We start from the raw sequence: 24,815 nt of genomic DNA, 5'->3' as shown, positions 1-24,815 counted from the left end.
TCACGAGTCACTTTTCAGAAAAATGGCCTCTCTGAGTGGTCAGAAAAGTTGCTAAATACAGCAATCAAATCGCTAAATTGGCTACCCTGATAACAACAGAAGCTCCTCTTTGTTCGCAGCTATTTAAATTTTATTGATCTAATTTAAAATACAGAGCAAAGCACACAGTCAAAAAGGCTTCAAATCCCTTATTATTTTTACTGGAACGCCAGCTTGAACTAATGCTGAACCTGCCGATGAAATGGCAAGGGGGGGATTGGGCCAGGTTGGCTTTGTTGTGATGTTGCAGCATCCGGAGGCGGGACTCACGAGTCAGCGTTTTACACCCCTCTGGCGCTTCTACCTTTCCCGACTGTGAGTCACCACAGCGGTCAGCCTGCATTAATAGAACAGGACGGACGCCTCGCATTTGAGCCCCTCTTGCACCCGTTTCAAAACCGCGCTCACATCTAGTATAGACACACAATGAAAGCAGCCAGTCTGACAAGAACAGAGAAGCACCACAGCACAATAAAAGCACCCTGCCTAAAAATAACTCTTGTGCACGGACACTTGCATTGATGCTACAAAGGAAGCAGCCATGTCGAAAAAATTATTTCGCCGACTTGAACCGTTCTCGTCTGTGGCTTTGTCACCATCATCACCAAACAGCTCTGCATGAAGTGTCCTATTGATGCATGTACGAAAATTCTGATTCGCTGATCACATTTCCAAACGTACACAAATTCAAATCACCACCGATTCGTGCATAGCCCGAGCTCATAGTGGAAGAAGTCCTCAAAAAAGTACTTGCTTCCGAGGAGCAAAGCCAAAGCAACCGCATGAAGAACATGTTCCCGCAACACAGGCAGACCACAGCAAAGATTCGAACCTTGCTCAGAACTGTGACACTGATAGGCCAAACACTCGGCAAATGTGCTCCCCCCACTCGAAGCGGGCAGTGGTAAAACCAGCTAAAAAAGGCTGAGCTGCCAAGTTAAACATGAGGCTGTAAAGCAGTCAAGTGCACCATGCGCATGATGACTCTTGACCCGGATATCTACACTTTCGACCTTGTCAAAACAAACTTTTTTGAACCTCCACAAATGACGACACGACATTAAAAAAAAAAAGATGTAAACAGACAGTAGTAACATCATCTGTGGTTAAAATCGGCTGTGTCGATTATCTGCGCCAATATTCAGCATTTTCGTCATCGGCCATTTTGAAGAATTATACGCCAATAAATCCATTTAAAAAAGTGCTAATTAATTAACTAATTATTTACATTTTCAGAGATGCTGCTGGCCCGCCACCTTTTAAATTAAATCTAAGATAAGTAAAATTTCAATACAGTACTTCAGACATTTTTACATTTTGAAAAATATTATTTACTGTAGTAAACAGTAGGGAAATATTTACTTAAGTTTTAATTTAACTTTTGAAACGATGCTACTGCCTCTGGGACATCCCTGAACTTTGTGTTAGATTTTTAAAACAAAGATTTCTATTGATTAAGAATTTCTTTTTACTCCAACATTTAACGAACCCTAAAAATTGTTAAATAAACATAATCCTAAAAATTTAACTACTACTACTACTACTACTACTACTAATAATAATAATAATAATAATAATAATTAATAGCTGGAGTTTGTATTTTTCAAATTTTGATGTCAATATTTTCCCTTTTAGAAAATGAATAACGGCTCCAAATATCGGCATCATTGACTCCTTATCAGTATCAGCCCTAAAAAAAAAAGAAAGAAAGAAAAACAAAACAAAACATACCAGTCTTAAAAAAAAAAGGGAACAAAGAGCTGTTTGATGTTGTCTGCTACAAGAATGATTTGTGGCAAATGTGTGTGAAAACCAACAGCTTATGTCATTTGAAGAGTTTCTGTCTAATTCGAATAAGCACACACAAGTGAAGGTATTTATTTATTTTAACATTTATTCATCACTAAATTCATTAGCTAGTTTAGCATTTTTTAAGCAATATTAATGGGTCGTCTTTGATGTTTCATATCCCTGTTTTATATATATTTTTTTTTATCATTGACATTCTCACTTTATTTGAAAAAAAACAACCAATAAACTCACTTCTTACACAGTTATTGAGTTTGTTTTTTTTAACGAGTACTTATTCAAGTAATTTTTGGACTTGGAGGTCTACGTTTTCCTTTTAGTTGGGTCACATTATTCTAAAGTAACAGTACAATAAAGTAACGATGCTCTTGAGTACAACTGGCTGCTCTACCCACCTCTGCGGGGAAGTATTGTACGATGGCGTGTTATCAAAATGGGTACTGACTACCGCTGATGTATGGAGACCCACAGTCAAACTACAGGCGAGAGTCTCATACTGTAAATAGAAGTTCCAGGGATTTTGGCAGGAGGTTTTGGAGACCCTGTTCCAGTCTGCATACCGACATAAGCGAGCAAGTGGCTGCCGAGTACTACTCATGCTCAAATTTAGAATGTGGACTGGAGGCAGACGAGGAGATGAGCTTAAGCGTGTGACTATTTCATCAGGGAAGGAAAAAAGGGAGGTTGGGGGCTGAAGGGGGCTGCCTAACCTGCCTGGCAACCACCAGAATAAACACCTCCTCCTCCTCCAGTCCTCCTTCTTCTTGGTCTTCTTCATTGCACGTGTAATTCTCACTCCCCTGCAGCCACCACCGTACCACCTGGTGCATAGTCAGTGATGCTGTCGTTGCCATGACTACTCGAAGCTTTTAAAGATTCATCTGTAACAATTGGGGCGGGGTCACACCGTGACAATGGAAGGCTCCTAAATTAGAGGAAATAGCCAAAATAGATTTGGGATGAGAGGAAGGCGAGTCCCCGCCCCCCACTTAACGATATGTGGTAGTTCGTACTATTGACACAGTTAATACATCCCTCAGGCTTCTTCTCGCAATATATTTGATGTTAAGAATGTAAATGAATGAATGTAGAGTTGTAGAATGGAGAGGATGGTACATCTGTCATGACGCGACAAATAGGGCGCGTGGGATTAGCTTACCTCATGTCGCCGTCTATTCTTCACACGACGACGAGGAAGCCAACGGATGTTTTCGCCGTTTGTAGATATAGTAAAAAAAAAAAAATAAAAAATGTAACGAGTCGAAGAGGCCTCGCGTACGTGGAAAAGGCGTGTTTTAAGGGGCTATGTGGTGAGGCGTGCTACGGCTCAGGCTGTTTCTCCCATCCGCTTTGTGCTCCGGCGTCTCGGCTGCACACACGCGCCGCGGCGTGTCCTTACATCCATGTTCTTTGTCTTCAATTCTTTACTATTCGCTCGGAAGCGGGCTACCGGGCGGGTAAACGGTAGTCATCGGCGGCCGCCGCCTCCTTCACGCCATATTTTCTTCCCATTCGGAGTGGTGTTGGTTGGTCAGGGGAGCGAGGCGGAGAGATTTGGCAAGGTTACAATGCGGCGTGCGGAGGAGTCTGCTCAATGCTGCCCGCTGGTGGCGAAGACGCGCAACTGCATGCAGACTGTGAGACCTCCCCTCGAGCCATGCATTTTTATTTTTATTTTTTTAATATAAGCACATTAAGCAGTGATCCTCGTCTACATCTATTCGCCATTCACAATTATAGAAAAAAAAAGACAAATAGATTTTAAAAATAATTGTTTCAACTGCTGTAATGAGGGGGGAAAAAAAGTCATTTGTGATGTCTTAAAAAAAATAGTTGAAAATTAATCATTATAGAATAGCTGAAGGGAATGTGTAATACTAGGTTGTGACGCACTACAGAGTCATCATATATCGGGCCTTTCAAACTCAACTTACATTACCCCAATAAATGGTTCGCAGATAAGTGTTTTGGGATCATAGTTTCTTGGTGCTGAATGAGTTGACGCGCTTAATTTAGACTGAGTAGTCCGTTGCTACCATCTTGTGGCATCTATAGGTAGTTACGGTTAAGTATAGAACTATGTCAGTGCGTGATGTCAATCCTGCACAAATAGCAATTTACTGGACACACAAACAATGACAGACATTAAGTGATGTTTTAAACAAACGTGAGTCCCAGACGTTTAGTTTGGACACAGAATCCTAGGAGTTTTATTTGGTTTTATCTCTCAGACAAATGTTAAATGTTCAGTGGTAATTGTGGGTCTAGGTGCATCTTGGGAAGACAAAATATCCAGTTCACAGCATTAGCCTCTTCATCAAACCGATAGAATGACTCCAAATCAAAGCAACATTTTTAGTGTGAAATGTACCTGTACAGTAGATGATTCACAGATTAGAGGGTTGAAAAAAAACAAAACATTACTGGTTCTAGGAAAGCTTAATGAAGCTAAATATGTCATCTCTTGCCTAACAGACAGAATGCATCTTATCATCTATTATAGATTAAAAAGAAAACAAAAACAAACTAACCCTAAATTGGATGAAAATGTTGCCTTGACTGAGTGTGCACCATGGAGGAGCACATCAGGCAGTTACAGTGATACGGTCTCATCCTTCCACTCCATGGCTACACAACCCCAAAAAAAAACAAACAAAAAAAACAAAACAAAAAAAACGTTACGGATCGCATTTCCACCCCAAACCCCACCCCCTCAAAAAAAATAAAAATAAAACAAAAAGCTTCAATCATCCATTTTCTCCACAAATTAGTTTTGCCTTTATAATCTGGTACATTAAAAATTAAAATTAAAATGTAGTTTTGTTTTGTTTTGTTTTTTTAATGAGGAGTCTTTTGGACACACAAACAACTCACCATGTAGTGTTTTTTTTATTCATGGTGTTAATGTTCTTTAAGTTAAATATCTGGTATACAGTTTGTAAATGCATATAAATCAAGTGCAATTGAGCAAGATGAATTTAGGGTAGGGGAAACTTAAGAGTGTTTGACCCAGGCCGCCATGCAATTCTCAAAGTACATAAATATAACCGCAGATGAACTGTTATAAAAATCCCAAAGACATTTAACCCCAAAAAGCTCATAGTATGATATTTGTTTGATCGATGGCCCTCAGACGATTGAAAATGCCCCCTGATAGTAGGAAGGAATTTAGTTGTTACTGGGATGTGATTAATGTATGTGTTGCTGTCATGAGAAGGGTTGCACTTTGTCAGGGGGTTTCCTGAGTGGTTTAATACAATAGAAAATAAAAACTTTCCATGCAGTTTTCCATCTAGTCCTCCTCTTTTGGCTTGATTAGTGTAATGTCAGTTAAAAAAAACAAAAAAACAAAAAACTTCAGTCCATAAGAGGTGCTTGGAGAGTACACAATTGCACAAATTGTGTCAGAAATCTGAGCCTTTGGTTCTTTTTTTAAAATATTTCGCCATATGTGAGTTGACTACATTAGTGATTTCAAACCAGTGTGTTGTAACGAGCTCATCAGATGTGCTGTGGGAAATTTTCCAATTTGACTTAATTGGTCTGACAATTCTTCTCATCCTCTATCGATATCAGCAATGTATAGTGCCAGAACAATGGGATGCTCTTCCACTAGATGGCAGAAGATGAAGCATTATCCGTGTGTACACTATTTGTGACATTTGTTTGGTGGTGTTCCGTGAGATTTTTTTTCTCATTTTAAATATGTGCCATGACTCACTTAAGATTGGGAACACTGGACGACAGTATGTTGGAGGGATTTTACATGTAGTGCGGTTGAATGAAGAAAAACAGGGAGAAACACGAAGCAACACGCCACACTTCACCAGTTCATCTCACCAGGGACCTGAAAGCAGACCCGCAAAGAAAACCCTCTGTTAATTCACCTCAGTTCAGATCCACATTATTAGCCATTTCACTCGGTTCCTTCGTAGTGCAGTCGGGTCTGTGCTTCCGCTTGGAGTGAGCAGCGGCAGAGGGAAGTCCACATTCCAAGCCTCGTCGCTCACACTATCCTCCATTGCATCACACTCATGTCCTTCCCTCCCGTCGACACCAGGCAGCTGTCGTTGTACAGGAAGGTCACGTTGGTCACGTGGCTGCTGTGGCCACCGTAAACATGGCTGGGCGCCTGAAATCATCAGCATAGCCAAGATGTTGTAAGCCAACTTTCAAAATGGTTCATTAATCTTTCCGATGTGGCCAAAATACTCACACTATACTAAGAAGAAGTAAATATATGCATTGTGCAGAACATTTACCCTGAACTGAGAACAGGGGAAGGAGAAGAGGTGGACCTTCCCGAAGTCGTCCCCGGTAGCGAGGAGGCTCTTATCATTGGATCTGCTTCCAGCATTGATGTCGGTGCCGTCTGAGCCATCAGACCACATGCCTGATGGGTAATGTAATATGTTCGTAAGCCTCGCTTGCTTCCAAAATGAGGAAGATTTAAAGAAACGAAGCATACCAAAAACATGAAAACCTAGAGTGCAAGTGTGTGTGGCCCATTCAATATCTCTGATGGTCTCCATGCTGACCACTTGTTTACACACGGAGGGAATCCCTGTGAAAACAGACACACATGCAAACACAGTATTATGCATGTATTGAAAACACTTTTTTTGGCAATGGAATCTTTTTGAAGTATAAGAATAAACATGGAGCTGCTTCATCCTTCTTCCACATTCAACTCATCAAAGCATACTGGATTATACCATCTAAGCCATTTTAAAGGGTAATGTTGTCTGTGCATTCCCATAAATTAGCAAGTCTCGAACTGTCTAAATTGTCATGCTAAGATGGGAATTAAGATTTTGGGGGGGGAACTTACAGTACAGTATCTCATAGTCTCCTGAGTTAGACACCAGGTACTGGGAGTCCACGGACCAGTCCAGATGGGTGATGAAACTAGAGTGACCCTGGAAAAAGATGTATATGTATTAGGGGTGTCAGGTAATTATTATTTTTTTCTCTTTTCATACTCTTAACACAAGTAGAAAAAATGTTAAACTAATAGAAATACGACTGCATCTTTTAGTTATTGATACAGAACTGTCATTGTATTTATAAAACTGCGTTAAAATTTAAAAATATGTACTGTAAAAAAATTAGTGTGATATTGATTTGTGTTGAGGTAATTTTTCCACCACTAGACGGCATAATTGCATTTGTAAGACATTGGTGACCGCTCAGTGCATTTTTCTTTGCATTTTAAGAGCTATCTAATCTTTATCATGAAGTAATTTGTGAAGTTCTACACATTTTTATAATTGTAAAATACAACTTGACAACTTGACCCCATTCTCCACAAGTATGGTTATTAAATTTATTGTTGCTAAATTTTGACGTGGACATGTCTGTTGCGTTGTGGCTGAAATTCCCCCAGTACAGGCTTTCCAAGTAAGGGTTATTTAAAAGAATTAGTGGCGTTAAAGGAACTTTAATTTAACACAAAATTAACGCACTAATTTTGATACCCTGAATATATGCATATATGGGGGGAAAAAAAGTTTGTGATCACATCATCCTATCATATAACTGACTTCAAATGGAACAAATGTAAACAAGTTATCATGGACGAATGGGATGACAAAATAGACACTCACTGAGCACTTCCCCACTCTGCTGTACTTTCTTCCATTTTCTGTCACGGCATAGATGTAGATGTAGCTGTCATGAGAGCCAATGGCCAGGAAGTTGCCATCTAAAACAGGTTTTAAAAGTTAAACAACCAGAAAATGCAAAATCTTAGCTATCAAAAATGTAGTAGTGAATTGCACAAAAAGTTAAGCAATAGCTTAAGTTTTAAATCAAATTTGTAGTGTCACTTAATGTCACCAAAATATCAGGAAAACTGAAATGGTGAAAAACAGTCTACCGGCATAGCTCCACAATTTAGTGCTACATAGTTCTCAGTCTTTGTACTTCCAGCAATTATCTTCGAACATGCAAAAAGTGTGACATGCAGGACTATAAACATCTACTGTGTGGAAAAAGTGCAAACCTGGGCCAAAGCTCATAACAGAAAGCTGTTCATTTCCATCTGTGTGCACTGTGACTAAATCCTTTGAATCAGTGTCCAGAACCAGCCACCTGCAGGGCCAACCGCACAAAAGAAACTTGTTGATCAATGTAGAACTGATTTCACATATCACTTCCTACTGGAGTGTGACAGATTTGTAAATGCACCATCAAATTTTTATTACGGTGTCTCTTTCAAGGAGGGTTTTCCCCACCTACCTGCCAATCTGGGTTCCTATGGCAACAACAGCTCCAGACGGGTGGAAGTCTGCTGATTGGGCAGTGTCCTGTAAGGATTGTTGAAATCTTAACATCAGTGTTTAAAAAAGAAGTGGAGAGAAATATCTTGCAAAAAATGAAAACAGAAACAAGATTAGAGTACATCAGTTGCATGACTCAGAATTCTATTGGTGGCCTCCAGGGGGCAGTGTTGACTCGACTTACTTCCAAGTGTTTACTCCAGATGAGCTGATGTGAACTGGAATCCCACATACAGACTTGCCTATCATAGCCACATGTGAGAAAGTGGGGTCTACAGGGGTGCACAGCCAGACCCCACAACTCATCAGTGTGACCCTAAAACCAGAACAAATGAAATATTTATTTTATTTATTTATTTATTTATTTTGCGCTGCGATCTCTTGGGCAGAAATGTTAGAATGGAAAAGTGACTAACCTGAGTAATGGGCACAAACTCTCCATCCAAGCTGCCTTGCAAAACAAAGTTCTTTGTGGTTCCGATGAGAACAGTCTCCCCTCTGCCCTCTGCTACAGTCCGGATGGGACCAAACCCATCTGGCACCTGGGGACCAAGCCATCAAAATAAATTAACACTCTCTATTTATTTTATTAGTCTTTTACTACAAAGCACTATCCTGTTCACTAGCAAAAGAAGACATCATCTGATTTATTTATGACACGCAAAATCTGCAGCCTGCGGCAGTGCTGCTTCTTGCCAACGCAAGCAGCACAGTTCTTCACAAGAAAGTAACAGTACATACTCTTTAATATTTTATCACAGCATTCAGATAGCTCAAAATCCAAAGATGAGATATACTCAGGGTAGCTCATACATATGTGTGGAAGCGGAATAATCAAGTACAGTAATCCCCCATATATTCATGTTTACTATTCATGAGTTAACTTATTCATTTTTATGTGGAACCTATCCCAAGCGATTTGTTGAAAAACTTCCCTACTTTCAATTTTTTTATTTTTTTTGCTCTTCCTAAAATACCCTAAAATGCCGCAAAATGGCAGAAATAAAACGATATTGAACTCTTATGCCTTAAATTATTGATCTATTTGAAATATTTCTGGTGTGGTTGTCAATTATTAGCAAATAGTGCAAAATCAATGTACTTTACATGTACTTTTCCAGTGACACACACCAGATATAGCTATAATTACTTTCATGGAAGACAAGGATTACTGTACTTATATAGTTGAAGCCCATTTCTCACCTCCACTGTTTGGATCTGCTGGTAGCCACTGTCCCAAGAGATGAGGCGGCAGTCTTTGCCTCCAGACACCAGAGTGCCATTCCTTAACATGCACAGGGCAAAGATGCTGCCTTCGTGAGCTCCGTGGATGACGTGGCTGATGCGATTAGTGCCTGCGTGACAGAGACGGACGGGATAAGACGGACGAGAAGCTTTCAGCCCCAGAGAAAGTCGGCCTGCTGGAGGCGGGCTCGTAAATGGCCGACAGTCAGACAAGTGGATCGATAGAGTGGATCAGTGAGAGATTATGTTGGAAGGCTGGCTTCCTCATAATGTCCCAAGGATGACTCTGTTCAGTTATAACGAGACAGCTTTTGAGCTAATAATGAGTTTAGAAGGATAAACATATTGATTAGCTGGGTTTACTAGAAGTGTGCACACAACAATGTCAATCCATAAGTATGATATACCTTTTCCCCACACCAAAATGTTTCCACTTGAGTCTCCAGTGATGGTATCTCCATTTTCTGCAAAGGTCACACATAAAACGAACTTGGGCTTCTCCTGTTTCTGTAAATCACAAACAGACAACATGCGGCCATTTAAATTACAAAAAAGTTGGAAAAATTAAATAATTTTTCAGCCATTTTAAAGGGTAATGTTGTAATAATAGTTTGAAATAATGAATGGTTTTGGGAACTAGGTTTGTTGCATATTTATTTAAATTCTAAATTATAATACTAGCTCATTCAATCCCAAAAATGTGTAATGCTTTGTCCTTCTCTCCCAAAAACATGTTTATATACGTTTGTTTTGTTTTTTATTGCAAGAGCATACAGAAGGCTTTGATGCAGCTTCTGACATGAAGAAGTGGCTTAAAGCAATGGCAGTTATTTAAAAAAACAAAACAAAACTGGCCAGCAGGTGGCAGTAGAGATCAGCCAGGGTCATGTTGCAACAAGCTCCTTTTGACAGTTATTTTCACCAGGAATGTGAATATTGGTGAAACTTAGCTATATTCTAATGCTAACTGCTGTAAAACTGAAAAATATATAGGAAGACTTTTTTTTCCCTGGTGAATGAAGAGACTAATCTTTCTTTTTCTAGGTCCATGTTTTTATTGCAATAGAAGACAATATTCTGTGGGCCTTGCAAAATCAGTAAAACAGCCCGGGGGCGAAGTGTGTTGCTTCAGTGAAAATGGCTGGGAGTGAATGAGTTAAGGGGAGTATTAATAAATCATTATTTTTTTCTATTATTTTGGACCTGGAATCTGTTCCAATGCCCCATGAATTGTGGGGAATTATTGAATACAGTATTAAATTTAAGTATGAGCAGCCCGGTCAATTTAACGATTAGCATATTTTCAACACAGTTTTAAGGTTTGGGGTTCCAATCTGGGCTTTGGCCTTCCTGTGTGGAGTTTGCACGTTCTCCCTGTACTTTTTCTCAGGGTAGTCCTGCTCCCTCCCACTTTCCAGAAACATGCATGTTTGGCTCACTAAAGACTCTAAATTGTCCAATAGAAATAATGAAAAATGGAAGAGGTTAATGTGACATTTCACCTCAAACAGTCCTTGCTTCTTGACCAGCATGCCTTTTTCCAAGCTCCAAAAATAGAGATGTGATTTCCCGCATGTCACCAGGATGCTGCTGTCAGTCGGGTGAAAGTCGGCAGCAAACACTGTGTCGTTGGACGTCTGGAAACCAAAGACGTGAATTTGCGTGGTTAAGTGGCGCACCTCACCCAAGACCCGCCGATGATACACATGGAACCCACCTTAACCTCAGCCAGTCGGTCTTCTCGCTGCCAGTCCCAAACAGACAGCACATGGTCATTAGAGTCGTCAACAACGCACAGAGTGTTTCCTCCATTCTAACATATATATAAAAAAAAACAAAAAAAACAATACAAGTCATGACATTTAGACAAAAATGTCAAATGTTGCCTTTAGACGATTAAGGTCTTTGCAAGCATTCCTCACCGATTTAGAGAAAGCCAAGCAGACAAGGGCTCTCTCAAAGTAAGCGGCTCCCAGAACGTGGAGGGTGTTGAGGCTGACAGAGTCCCAAACGCGAATATGCGGAGCCAACTGCAAGGCAAAAATCGCACACAAACAATTTCATCTTGTGATGAAAGAAGAGAAGTAAAATAAATGTGACTCAAAACATAATGAAATATTAACATTGAAATTCACTTACTTTACCCTCTAAAGAGGTGCCGGCCACCTGCCCAGTCGCTATGGTGATTTTATCAGGGTGGACTGCCAAGCTGATGATGCGAAAACAGTGAAAAAGCCTTTCAGCGTCAATTCATCAACAGCACTTTTGGAATATAGATGAAAGAGGCATGGATGGGAATGCAGTATTTTACTTTCACATGCGGTTTATGGGGGCAAAAGCTGAAGATCAATTCATCGCTTTTTGGGTACTGCTGGAGGATTGGAGCAACTTCAAGCGCATCCAAACTGTGGTGGATTTATCTGAACTCTGATTAACCCTGCAGTGTAATAAGAAAATCATGGCGCCGTTCATTACACAACACGCGAGACGTGAATGAGGCCAAACACAGCTTGATTCAGTTATTCTGCAGCAGTGAACAGGCTTAATCGAAGGATATCGAGCTGTTTTCTGTCCGTGTAATATTGATTTAGGGTACTTGCAGAGACACTTTTATCACTGCAGAAACCGTAAATTGGGGACAGAAGGTTAACCAGGGACCAGAGTCACAATTCTTAGCAATAAATATCCCATAAACATGGGGCATTCTGTCTGTATATTTAAAGAGAAAGTCAATGTTAAACATTTCTTGACAATAACATGTTCTATGTGACCTCAATAGTCTAAACATGACATTCTGATTAACATTGCATTTGTGGAATATGAGTTATGCAGCAAAATCCAGCCGTTTTTAGCCATCTCGGGGGGCAGCTATTTTGACACTAGCTGTTGACTGAAGATGACATCAATGTTGCTCATGGCACTTTTTTTTTTAAGATGAACTGTGATTGGTTGTTACCTGCGACGCCCCCTGAAATGGATAAAAAGGGCTTGATTTTGCTGCTCAACTCATATTCCACTAATTTAATACAATATTAACCAAAATGCCATATTAAGGCTAGTAGGACTGCATAGAACATGTTGTCAATGTGTTGTCAAGATTTTTTTTGCGGGGGTTGACTTTCCCTTTAACTCATTTGCTTCCATAGACGTATAAACACGTTCTATTATAAATATTGCCATGGGCCCAAAAACGTATTAATACTTTCTTTCTTTTTTCTTTTTTAAATTATGCTAAGGCATACAGAAGGCTTTGATGCAGCCTCTGACCTGAAGAGGCCGCTTAAAGCAATGGTAGTTATTACAAAAAATGGCTAACAGGTGGCAGCAGAGTATAAGAGATCAACCAGTACCATGCAACAAGCTCTTTTCCCGAGTGTTTTTAACAGATTTGTGAATGATGAAACTTGGCTATGTTCTAATGCTAATTACCACAAAACAGAAACAGATACAAAATCAGAATCAAAATCAGTCAAAATCCAGTAAAACGAAAGTTACAACTGTAACTACGGTTCTATGAGTCCCGGACGACCGCCAGAAGGCGGTGCTTTAAGCACTGAATGTTCCTTTCGCGCATGCGCAGTTCGAGTAATGCATACCAAATTAGTCACCTGTGACCCCTGGGTGACCCTAGAAGGGTATAAGTTCCGGTGTCACCCAAGGTTCGTTTCCTACGGAATCTTCTCGCGTGAACACGAGGATTCCGAGCGACAGGACGCCCTGGCGGTCGTCCGGGACTCATAGAACCGTAGTTACAGTTGTAACTTTCGTTCTATTTCGTCCCTCCCGACCGCCAGAAGGCGGTGCTTTAAGCACTGAATGACCAATACCGGCGTAGTCGCGAGGGATCTCAGACACAAACCTCACTGAGAAGCCCCAGCAGGACCCAAGATCACGCCAAGCGGATGGGGAGAGGTGACATCCACGCTATAAAACCTGGAGAAGGTGCAAGGCGTCGCCCATGAGGCAGCAGCACAGATATCCTCCAGGGAAACACCCCTCAGGGCGGCCCAAGACGTGGCAACGCTCCTGGTGGAGTGACAGCGCACCCCTGAGGGCAGGGGGCGGCCCGACAGCAGGTAGGAATGACGAATGGCATCCACGACCCAGTGAGACAAGCGCTGCTTGGAGAGAGCGGAGCCCTTGGTAGGACCACCATAACAAACAAAAAGCTGGGCAGACGTACGAATGCCCGCCGTAGCGTCAATGTAACACTGCAAGGCTCTCACCGGACACAAGAGCTCCGGCCTGTCCCCACCATCAGCAGGAGTGGGTACATAACGTTTAAGCCGTAGAGGCTGGTTAGAACGAGAGCCAGACAACACCTTGGGAATGAAGGCAGTGTTCGGCCACAGAGTGACGCCGGCGCCATCCGGGTGCCATCGCAGGCAATCAGGGCTAACCGATAAAGCGTGTAGGTCGCTGACGCGCTTGGCGGAGGCAACGGCGAGCAAGAGTGCAGTCTTGCGCGACACCCACAGAAGGTCTGCCCCCGCCAGGGGCTCAAAGGGAGGCCTGCACAGGCCGTCCAGCACCAACTGCAGATCCCACGCCGGAACCCGAGGAGCCGGGCGGGGACGAAGACGCAGAGCCCCTCTGAGGAACAAGGACACCAACTCATGGCGCCCCACGGAGCCGCCATCAGCACCAACATGCCGGGCAGAAATAGCTGCCACATACACCTTCAGCGTCGACTGAGACCTGCCCTTATCCAGGAGGGACTGCAAGAAATCCAGGATGGTGGGGATGGAACACGAAGCAGGGTCCACCCCGCGTTCTCCGCACCACGCCACAAACAACTTCCACCTGTTGGCATACTGTAGCCGAGTGGACGGTGCCCTCGCATTAAGAATGGTCCGCGTGACAGACTCTGTACAGCCGGTCAGCAGCGGTTGGGGCCCCTCAGTGGCCAAACACACAAGCGAAGGCGCCGAGGGTCGGGATGCCAAACCCGACCTCCCTGTTGAGACAACAGGTCCTCCCTGTCGGGGAGACGCCACGGCTCGCCAGAGCACAGTTGACGGAGCAGGGGGAACCACGTCCGGGCCGGCCAGAAGGGGGCCACCAGCAAGAGCGTGTGACCCTCCTGAAGAACTCTCTGAAGCGTCAGCCATATCAGAGGGAGCGGCGGAAAGGCGTAGAGAAGGCACTCCGGCCACGGCTGCGCCAGTGCATCCAGACCCAGAGGGCTGGTGGCCTCGCTCAGGGAAAACCAAAGTGGGCAGTGGGTCGAGGCCTCGGAGGCGAAGAGATCGACCTCCGCCGTGCCGACGCTGCTCCAAATCGTGCGCACCACCTCTGGGTGGAGGCGCCACTCTCCCGGAGGAGGACCCCGACGGGAGAGAGAGTCCGCGAGCTGGTTCCGAACCCCCGGCAGATAGGTGGCCCGTAGACTGGCCAGACGGGGAGCAGCCCACCTGAGAAGGTGCTGGGAGACCTCCAATAGACGGGCGGACCTGACGCCGCCCTGATGGTTTATGTGAAACACGGTCGTGGTGTTGTCCGACCGTATGAGAACATGCCGTCCGCTCAGGTATGGCAAGAAGTGCATGAGTGCCAAGTGCACCGCCCGAAGCTCCAGCACATTGATGTGATCGACCCTGTCGCGCACAGACCAACTTCCCTGAGCCGTCCTGTGCTGCCAGACAGCACCCCAGCCCGTGAGGCTGGCATCCGTGGTGACTGTTTCGCGGCGGGCCGGGGCCACACCCAGCGGGACGCCGCCCAATAGAAAAGCCCTCTCCCTCCAAGGTGCCAGGGCGAGGAGGCACCGACGGGACACCCTGAGCCTCCGGTGGCGGTGCCACTTGGCGTCCAAGTGGAAGCCGTTCAGCCACCTCTGTAGTGGGCGCAGTGTCAGCAGGCCCAACGGGACCACAGCCGTCATGGACGTCAGCTTGCCCAAAAGCCGCAAGTAGGCGACGTAAGGCAACAGCCTGCCCCCTCGAAAGTGCGCGAGGAGGCGAAGAACATCGTCGACTCGGTGAGGAGACGGGTGGGCTCTCATAACCGTGGTGTCCAACGTCACACCAATGAAGTCCGTCCGCTGAGAGGGGACCAGATAGGACTTGGGCAAGTTGACCCTGATACCCAACCGGGCCACATGAGACAGGAGATCGGAGGTGTCCCGGATCACCTGAGTCCGCGACGGCGCGCAGAGGAGCCAGTCGTCGAGGTACGGCAGCACCTTCATGCCCACAGACTGCAGGGGCGCCAGAGCAGCCTTCACAAACCGAGTGAAGACCCGCGGAGCGAGGGAGAGCCCGAAAGGGAGCACACGGAACTGCCAGTGACGGCCTTTGTAGGCAAAACGGAGAAATCGACGGTGTCGAGGTGCGATGGGGACGTGGAAGTAGGCGTCCCTCAGGTCTATAGACGTGAACCACTCCCCCTGGGCGAGCGACTGCAAGACGTCGTTCGTGGTTAGCATGTGGAATGGCAATACCTTGAGATGTCTGTTGAGCCCCCTCAGGTCCAGTATCGGTCGGTATCCACCGGTCTTCTTTGGGACAAGGAAGTACGTCGAGTAGAAGCCCCCGGGCTGTGCCAGGGGGTCCACGGCCTCGATCGCGTCCTTTGCGAGGAGGGCGGACAGCTCCTGGTCCAGAGCCGAGGCTTTTGCCGGGTCGGCGATGAGAGTCATCCTGACCCGACAGGAAGCAGGAGGCCGGCGTCGGAACTGCAGCTCGTACCCGTGGGTCAAGATGGAGACCACCCATGGGGCTGAGGCACGAGCAGCCCAGTAACTGAGCTGCTGGTGGGAAAAATGTCCGACGGCCGGCCCCAAGGCCTCAGTCCCTGGCCCTCCGGCCCCTAGGGGCCCGAGAGGGACGGCGGGTGGGGCCTGCAGCCCGTGGTTGCCCTGAAGGCAAGCGGGTGGAGGAGCGAAAGTCCTCGGCGGGCCTCTGCGGGGGTCGCCGGGTGCCATAAGCCTCGGCAGGTCGGGGCTGAGGAAAGCGATGAAAAGCAGAGGGTGCCCCAGGCCTACCTCGTTGGGGAGGCAGGGCCCTGTTGAGGCTGGAAAGCTGCTTCCTGGTCTCATGAGCCTTAACCGTCCTTTCCAGTACACCCACAGCGGCAGAACCAAAAAGCTCCCCCGGCTCCACAGGAACACTACGGAGGGCCCTCCTAGAGGCCTCCGACAAGGGGGACTGCGCTAGCCACACCTGGCGGCGCGCCTGCACTAGGAAGGACATGAGTCGGCCGTGTTCCCTAGTCATGAGGGCAAAAGCCTGGAGGGCTGCATCACTGAAGGACACAGCAGCCTCCACCCTGTCCGCTTGCAGGGATGTAGAGAGAGCAAGCATGAGGTGAGCCAAAGAGTTCCCAATGCGAGCAGCACGTGCACCAGCGCCATAGGCCCGTGTGAGAAGGTCGTCAGTCACACGACATTGGGGTCGAGGACATCGCACAGATGGCCGAAGGGTCTCCTCCGGGGACACAATGAGGGATGCGACAGCTGGCTCCACAGCAGGCATCCGGTCCAAGCCAACACTAGCAGCACCGTGCATAGATGCTAAATCACGGCCATCAGCCGAAGGACGGGAGAGAGCCCCAGGATCCCTCCAGCAAGCATGGAGTTCCCGCAGATAGTCCTCAGATGCGGGGACAGAAAAGGCCGAGGAAGGGCGCCTGCGCCGGAAGAAGGCGCTCTCAGACGCCGATTGAGCCTGTGGAGGCACCTCCAAACGCAGGAGGTCCAAGGCATTGCGCAGGACAGCCCGTATAGAACCATCCCCCGCCTCACTGGACGAACTCTGAGCGGACGCTGGAGAGTTTGGTCCCAAAACCACAGACCCCGGGTCACGGTCGTCGTCATGAAAAAAGGAAGCCGAAGCTGCCAAGGAAATGGCGTCCTCCTCAGGAGGAAGCACTGGCATGGGCGGGGTGGATGGTCGCGGCATGGGCAGGGCAGGTGGTCCCGGCCCCCCCGTAAGTGCGGGAGGGTGACGGTCCTGCAGAAGAGATCTCACCTCTGCCAGCTCAGCCTGAAGGTGCCCAACCTCCGAAGCAAGTCGTCGCTGCGCCGCCCTCTTCCTGGGGGGGGCATGTACAGCAGAGGACACACCGAGACGTTTCCGGCGCCTCTGTTGGGAGGACGACAGATGACCCAGTGGACTGGGGTCACTGACACCAGGACTGCAGGCCCGGCCATCCCCGGCACGGTCAGAGACAAGACACCTCGGGCAGCGATCGTCCAGGACATCGGAGGCCTCAAAGAGGATACCACAGTCCACGCAGCAATGGGAGTCCCCCATTGTGAGCACAAAGAGGCCCAAACAGCGATGAGCGGGAAGCTGAGGGAAGGGGGCGTGAGCGCCACCTGCACAGCAGACCTACACCGAGCAGCCGACGCGTGAGTCGGGGCAAACAGTAAGCCGGTAAAACAGCGATAAGCCGAGGGAAGGGGGCGCGAACGCCACCTGCACAGCAGACGCACACCGAGCAGCCGACGGAGGGCGGGGGCAGACAGCCAGTTGTCAACAGTAGCAGTAAGCTGAGGGAAGGCGCGCGAACGCCACCTGCGCAGCAGACGCACACGGAGCGGCCGACGGGCGGGAGGGGCAGACAGCAGTCGCGAAAGCGGCGACAAGCTGAGAGAAGGGGCGCGAACGCCACCTGCACAGCTCAAGCCAGGTGCGCACCGCAGGCGGGACACGCACAAAAAGTAAGACAAACAATCGAGCGAAGCGCGACGCCGTAAGCTGGGAGCGGGAACGCTGACGCTGCTCTCACCAGCAAAGGCACAAAAAGAAAAGCAACAACCAAGCGGCAACACCGTCGGAGAGAAGCGCTAACGCTGCCAAAGCCAGCGGAGGAAAAATTAGGTAAACCACGAGCCGTGGTAGCCAGGGCGCTAACGCGAGGCTAGCCACACAAAAAAAACTCAAAACACCGCAGTAAACGCGGAAATTAGTCAATAACCTTACCCCACGGGAGGTTAGAATACGCGACCACGTCGGGTCACAAACGAAGGAAAGAAAAAACACCGTCGCCGCAGCCTTTGGAGGGCGAACTACGCAGCTCCGACCGATCCGGTCACAAGGCTCCAAGCGGCGCGGTCAAGAGGATAAATACAAATCCCAATTCTTACACTCTTCGAAAATGTGTCGTATGCATACGCCACGCGAGAAGAAAAGAGGAAACGAACCTTGGGTGACACCGGAACTTATACCCTTCTAGGGTCACCCAGGGGTCACAGGTGACTAATTTGGTATGCATTACTCGAACTGCGCATGCGCGAAAGGAACATTCAGTGCTTAAAGCACCGCCTTCTGGCGGTCGGGAGGGACGAAATAGAACAGCCGGGAGCGAAGGGGGTTGCTTCAGTGAAAATGGCTGCGAGTGAATGAGTTAAGGGAGTAGTCGGAGCTACAATTTTTTTGTGTACCATTTGATGTCATCCGTGTGTCCAGTGTAGTGTCTCTGCAGCTGCTCATCCACGTTGAACAGGACAACCACCGAGGCAATGAAGTACACAGTTTCTCCAGTGGGCAACAAGTAAAGATTTGAGCGGCAGTCTCGACCGCGGTAACCATATCTGGTCATGATTAAGGTAAAGAAAATTAATTAAAGCTGCAGTGATAATATTCCACAGGTAAAAACTCTTGCGTTTCCATCCGTTTACACACTGCAAATTGTTTTTGACTGTATAACATCTAACACGATTTATTTATTTATTTATTTACTTCAAGAAAAAGGATACACCCAGTCCAGTTTGAGCTTGCTGGCCGGAAGGTCGGCTCTCGCTTCCAGACAGTAGCCATCCACTTGGTCTTTGGGCATGAACATTGTGATGGGACGGCCCTTCAAATACATTTTCACATAACCTTCCTCTGGAAAAAAGAAACAAAGGATCAGTTTGATGAATGCAGTAATGACTGGTGGGATTATATCATTTTGTTAATGACTGATGTTTTATGTATGACTGAAACACAGCATGGTTTTGTTGCGGTGATGTATGAAAAGGGTTGATGGTGTGGGAAAGATGATGTGATTTGTCTACTATTACATTTCTTAATAAGAGGATGAATAACATAAGCTACAAAACAGACAAATACGTTTTTAAAACAACTTTATTAGCCACTTCAAACACATTCCTGGAACAACACATTTTCTTTTTTTTTCTTTTTTTAAATACTTATAATGCGGAAACATTTGGCGCACAGCAGCGGTTAACCAACAAGAATGCAGACAAAAGCGGATTAAAATGTTATGAAAAAAAAATGTGCTAAAACTCAAAAGTCATTCATGCAATAAATACCAAAACAAACCAATTAAAACACCAATGACGACAGCATTTTTTTATAAGTTTGCTGGACGATAACACCATTTGCATAGATGTCATTTTTCTTTGATTTAGAGAACATGTGGAATGTTGGTGTAAATCAATGTTTTCTGCTATAATTGAGTAGAGTAACAATAGAAATTGGGGCTCTACTCTGGTGACTCCAGGGACCTGCGTTTAATAACAAATCTGGAAGTACTGGCTGGGAGATTTTAAGGAGTTGCGGTAACTTGGTGTGTTGAGGCCATAATGCGACGACTGATTCCCAGTTTTCCTCAACTGGAAACTAACACTCGGAGTCTTTCTGACTGGTGGCACCCTGGCAGCAGCTCGTTTTCTGGCCAAGCTGGCCTTGATGCTGTCTGGGGATCGGCGGGGGCTTGCAGCTGAACGCGCCATTATGGCCCAAGCTGTAGCACTGCCGCTGGTCCCCGTCGTTGTGGCGGAGTGGCTGAGGTAAATCTGAACTGTAACTAGTGTGGGTGGGCCGAGGGGGGCCATGGGGAAAAAGGGGCCAAGGGGGCAACCAGGGAGGGGTTTGGAGGAAGTCAGTAAAATATGTTAGACAGCTCATGTCATCGTGGGGCTAATTAAAGCATCATGAATACACAAAAAGGAAAGTCAAGGGGTGGACGTCTATTTTAAAACACATTTTTTATTATTGTCATTCAACAATGGGACCTCGTAACAAAGTAACATTTCAAATAAATCATCCAAAATTCTATTGACTAATCTTTATGGTATCCAAACTGAGGTTCGAGACCTTGCTCAGGGTCTCAGAGGGTTAACTTCTTGGTTGTTGTTTTTTTATAGTGTCCAATGCTCTTTGTATTCACACCAACACATCTTTTACAAGATCTATACAGTGCAATCATTTTTTTTTAAGGGAGATACAAAAAGTATCTTTAAAAAAAAAAAAAAAAAAAAAAAAAAGGTAATTTCTACTTAATTCCTATATTAGAATTTCTTGACTTATGGGTTGACAGTTGCAGTAATCAAAAATCTGACAAATCTGTGTGTAGTGAATCTATAAAAGTACGGTTCCCCAGACAGAACTATTTACAGCACACTCATTTAGAGGAACAATCATTAATCGACAACTAATCAATTAATCGCTAATCATTTTTATAATTGAGTAATTTAAAAGTTCAAGTAATCTTTTAGAGACCTTCTTTACTTAAAAATTGTCAATGGCGGCCCAATTTGGAGACCCAAATTAAGCCCAGGTTGGGAACACGTGGTTTGAATGGAAAAAAACATTTTATAATCTTAGACAACCTTTCATCATTCTGAGAGTTGATACATATTTCTGAAATAATGCAGGAACATCACATGCTGAGTACGTCTTTCAAACATATTCAACAACTGAATCTTTAACTGAAGAGGACCTAAGACAAAAAACAAAACATTTCTAAAAGCACAAGCAAACAAAAAAAAGTGCTTGTTTGCAATGCAAATGTTTTTTTTTTTGCGCAGTAACTCGAGCAGTGGCGTATCTACAATCTCCGAGCTGCGGCGTGATCACAGAACTCAAACCTCAGCGAGGGTGCCTGATTGTGTGTGCGTGAACTCTTTGTGTGGTTACTATGGTGACAGAGCGGAACATAAGGCAGACAAACACTTCAGCATTGCCTGAAGTGGAGCTGAAGTGAAGCGTTTGAGTAAGTGCAATCACGGTGGGACACAGTGAGTGCAGGTTAGATAAGGTGTCCGCATGTGCGTTTGTTAATGCTCTCAAAACAATCAAGCTAACACACGCACAGTTTAGCAAATCACCCCTTCTCCTGTCTTGACAGCTCTCTGTTCACAGGCATTTTTTTTTAAGACTCTAAAGTCGAATTAAGTAATCAGCAGAGTCCAGAGAGCTGTGAAGGCCCAGGTGATGAGTGAGGGAAGGTGAGGGGTATCTCTTTTTAGGGGGAGGAGCATACCTTTGCAGTGTGTCACACGTCGCATCCCTTGTAAAGGTCACAGAGAGAGACACAAGCACCAGGTGAGGGATGTCATGGCTTCCTCACTTCCTGGTCTGTTATAACAGGCGAGCGCATGTTCTGACTCCCGCGTTTATCAACACAACTGCGTGATGGCATCCCACAGAGTCAGTCAGTAGCAACACACTGGGACCGCTTATCATAATATGGAATAAAAAAATGACGTCCAAGTATGTTTGTGCTTTATTTATTTTACTACGTTAACACCTTAGCTTTGTCAAGGGCAAATACGACACTGTACATACTTTATAAAGAAATTGTGCCACATCGTTATTCATTTAAATATTAACCAATCACCCCAAAGCCCAATATTGCTATTTTTTTTCAGGGTACACAAGTAGGTATACAGTTTTTATTGTGGGGAAAAAAAATAGCTTTACGCATATTCTCCAATTGGCACCCACAGATTCACCTATTCATTTGGAGTAGGGGGGCCAGACAGATATTTGTGGAAAACATACTCAAGGTTTACCAGCATGTTATTTTTGAAGAATAATTTGGATTTAAAAATATATGTATATTAATTCTTTTCCACCATAATGCATTTCAAAGGGTGGTCAATTATATGCGTACTATTAATGGAGGCTATTTACAGTACATGTTATCAATATTGCATAGTCTGATGATCATGGTGGCCATTCAACTGGGCCTTGCCAAAGGCAGGTTTGTGTGTACAGTAAGAAATTTATACAAAAGTTGAATAATGAACTCTTTCTACCTTTGCCCCTGTACACCATTTTAAGTTATAGACTTCAAACAAAACAGTAAAACACTGAAAAAAAAAAATGTTTTTTTTTTTCTTCCCACAAATAGTGTGCCTGGGACTTTTATTTAATGAAGTGCAGATAACGCATTTTTCGAAAACGTATTTTATGCAATCATAAAAAAATAATGTAATACTGTATTCCAATTTATGTCAGGTGAATCAGGGGTTAAGTAAGTGTGGAAAATGGCAGCAAGAAGGAGACTTGGTGTAATAAAAACGTCATGTCGCTTTACAGATCGTAAACATGCGAAGCTTTAAAAAAAAAAAAAACCGAGATTACTGGTACACTAATTGCCATTAAAGACTGCAGATTAAGTAAAACTGCCTTTAACATTGCGCTGGGAACTCATTTGCAAGACACAAAAACACACTACTCTTTATTTAATCTGAGAGACTCTCCACATCAGGTTTGGGCCCACGAAGCAATTACACCATCAAGGATCCTATCATGCTTGTTGCAAATAATTTAGCTTCCCCCAAACGCTGGCCAATTACATTTGTATTTATTTATTCATTTATTCATTTATTTAAATAATAAAATGTAAATTATTACAAATAATACATGTAAATAATACTTTTTAAAATTGAGCTTGAATTATTATTTTATTTTTAATATAAGTTATTTTACGCTACATATTTTTTCAACTCCCTCATGATGTTTAAATGACTGGCCCATCTTCCCTCTTTAAAGCACAAAGGATGCACAATCCTGGTCTTCGTGCTTTGTTAGGTGCCGCAGTTCAATTTCCACAATGTTGGAGTTGGAAGGTGTGATCAATACACTTCTTTTATTTGATATTAAGTTCCATTAGTGTAGTTTCTCTTGTTTGTTTTTTCCTATTGTGCAAACTTTAAAGCACCAAATGAGATGCTCACCCTATGTTTTTTTCTCTCAAAAGAAAGTCTTTTCAATGAAAAACCATATCAAATATGACAATGTTTAACAGGAAAGGTGTGTCAAAAAAAAAGACAACATGACTGATGAAAATGGAACCATGCATGTGAAATGTGATGATGGCAAGAAGAAGTTACAACACAATGGCACAATGTGTGCATTGCCAAAGGATAAATACAAATGCAAATGAGTGAATGTGTGTCATCGGACTGTGTCATTGCCACACAGTAACAAGAAAACAGCTCTTACCTGCATTGAACACCGGATCCCTCTGCTTGCTGCAAAGTAAACGAGCAAACTGTCAATCGGCGCCGTTCCTGCACATGTTCGGCATGGACATCTTGTTGATTTGGATGAAGGTCACAATAAAGAGCGCTTGCTTATGCGTCAGAGGCATTTGTTACCTGTCACTTCTTTTGCCACTGGAATTGCTGCCCGTGGACCCGGCGCGGGTTCGGTTGCCCTTAGAGTCGCCCGAATCTTTCCGCGTGAGAGACCCAACATGCTCATTGGAATTGGCTCTCCTCACCGTGCTGGGGGGGGGGACGACAGATGGGCAGTGAGGAGAAGGGTTAGATTTTATTCAATGATCATACATCAAGTCAAAACCAAGCGCTTTCAATTAGGGCTGGGTTTAAAAAAAATATTGAAAAATCGATATTGAATAAGATTCACAAAACCATAAATCGATTACTTTATTATTTTTACATGAATTTAAAAGTATTTTCGTACATTTATGAAATAACCTTTTTAATTTATATTTACAATTTAATAAAATTATGAAAATATTTTCATCTCATCCTTGCTGATATCAATGTTTGTTTAACACGTTACTTTCATTAATAAACTAAATTATTTAACCAGTTACTGCCTCCGCAAAATTTCATTTGGAATTTAATATTTGTGTCATTTTTATCATGTCAATGCTATTTAAGAAAAATTGATGTTCCATATTTTAACTCATTCCCTCACAGCCATTTTTACTGAAGCAATCCCCTTCGCTCCTGGCTGTTTTATTAGATTTTGACTGATTTTGCAAGGCCCACAGAATATTGTGTGCTATTGCTATAAAAATATGGAACCTACCAAAAGAAAGATTAGATTCTCTCCTTTCATCAGCGAAAAAAAAGTGTTACCAGCTATGTTTCATCATTATTCATATATCTGCTTAGAAATGTGGGGAAATCAGCTTGTTTTCATCATGGCCCTGGTTGATCTCTTATACTCTGCTGCCACCTGCTGGCCGTAATTACTACCGTTGCTCCACCCGTTCTCTACAGTTGAGAGACTGCATCAAAGCCTTCTGTATGCTCTAGCATAGAAAAAAAACAACAACATATTTATATGTTTTTGGGAGCAAATTAAGGGTGTCACGATTTCGATTTTTTATCGAAATCGATCGAAATTACGTCACGATTTCGAGCATCGAAATAGAAGAGAGGACACACGATTCGATGCCCCCCCCCGCGCCCGCCGCCACCGCCGCCACCGCCACCTCCCAGGA

General features: G+C 44.6%; 3 protein-coding genes across 9 annotated transcripts in view; all 3 read right to left on the bottom strand.

The window, feature by feature from the left end:
* Nucleotides 1-3,453, bottom strand: part of evla (Enah/Vasp-like a) — a 35,715-nt gene extending 32,262 nt beyond the window's left edge. The window contains exon 1 of the mRNA XM_077538992.1: nt 3,008-3,453. Within this exon, the coding sequence (XP_077395118.1) occupies nt 3,008-3,012 (5 nt within the window). The 5' untranslated portion in view covers nt 3,013-3,453. The remainder of the gene's footprint in view (nt 1-3,007) is intronic.
* Nucleotides 3,454-4,035: 582 nt separating this feature from the next.
* eml1 (EMAP like 1) overlaps nt 4,036-24,815 on the bottom strand; it is a 48,204-nt gene continuing 27,424 nt past the window's right edge. For 4 of the 7 annotated variants that reach the window (XM_077538102.1, XM_077538098.1, XM_077538101.1 and 1 more), the window contains 20 exons: nt 23,716-23,844; nt 23,561-23,589; nt 21,591-21,617; nt 19,078-19,207; nt 18,763-18,912; nt 11,514-11,583; nt 11,297-11,404; nt 11,092-11,187; nt 10,877-11,011; nt 9,782-9,881; nt 9,333-9,484; nt 8,546-8,671; nt 8,314-8,445; nt 8,089-8,156; nt 7,853-7,941; nt 7,455-7,552; nt 6,680-6,767; nt 6,317-6,412; nt 6,111-6,241; nt 4,036-5,980 (listed from right to left, as the gene is read on the bottom strand). In XM_077538102.1, the coding sequence (XP_077394228.1) occupies nt 5,855-5,980; nt 6,111-6,241; nt 6,317-6,412; nt 6,680-6,767; nt 7,455-7,552; nt 7,853-7,941; nt 8,089-8,156; nt 8,314-8,445; nt 8,546-8,671; nt 9,333-9,484; nt 9,782-9,881; nt 10,877-11,011; nt 11,092-11,187; nt 11,297-11,404; nt 11,514-11,583; nt 18,763-18,912; nt 19,078-19,207; nt 21,591-21,617; nt 23,561-23,589; nt 23,716-23,844 (2,080 nt within the window). In that variant the 3' untranslated portion in view covers nt 4,036-5,854. Of the gene's footprint in view, nt 5,981-6,110; nt 6,242-6,316; nt 6,413-6,679; nt 6,768-7,454; nt 7,553-7,852; nt 7,942-8,088; nt 8,157-8,313; nt 8,446-8,545; nt 8,672-9,332; nt 9,485-9,781; nt 9,882-10,876; nt 11,012-11,091; nt 11,188-11,296; nt 11,405-11,513; nt 11,584-18,762; nt 18,913-19,077; nt 19,208-21,590; nt 21,618-23,560; nt 23,629-23,715; nt 23,845-24,815 lie in introns of those variants that run through there. The other 3 variants (XM_077538099.1, XM_077538103.1, XM_077538104.1) reach the window with 2 other exon arrangements.
* LOC144031257 (uncharacterized) lies at nt 13,467-17,629 on the bottom strand. Its single transcript, XM_077538198.1, has 3 exons — nt 16,515-17,629; nt 14,205-16,471; nt 13,467-13,612 (listed from the first exon to the last, which is right to left on the bottom strand). The coding sequence occupies exons 1-2, from the start codon at nt 17,627-17,629 to the stop codon at nt 14,254-14,256; spliced, it is 3,333 nt and encodes a 1,110-aa protein (XP_077394324.1). The 3' UTR covers nt 13,467-13,612; nt 14,205-14,253.

This window comes from Festucalex cinctus, chromosome 12 (assembly GCF_051991245.1).
Source record: "Festucalex cinctus isolate MCC-2025b chromosome 12, RoL_Fcin_1.0, whole genome shotgun sequence".
Lineage (NCBI taxonomy): Eukaryota > Metazoa > Chordata > Actinopteri > Syngnathiformes > Syngnathidae > Festucalex > Festucalex cinctus.
Note: the sequence above shows the minus strand (reverse complement) of the source record. Positions and strands in the feature narration are given on the sequence as shown.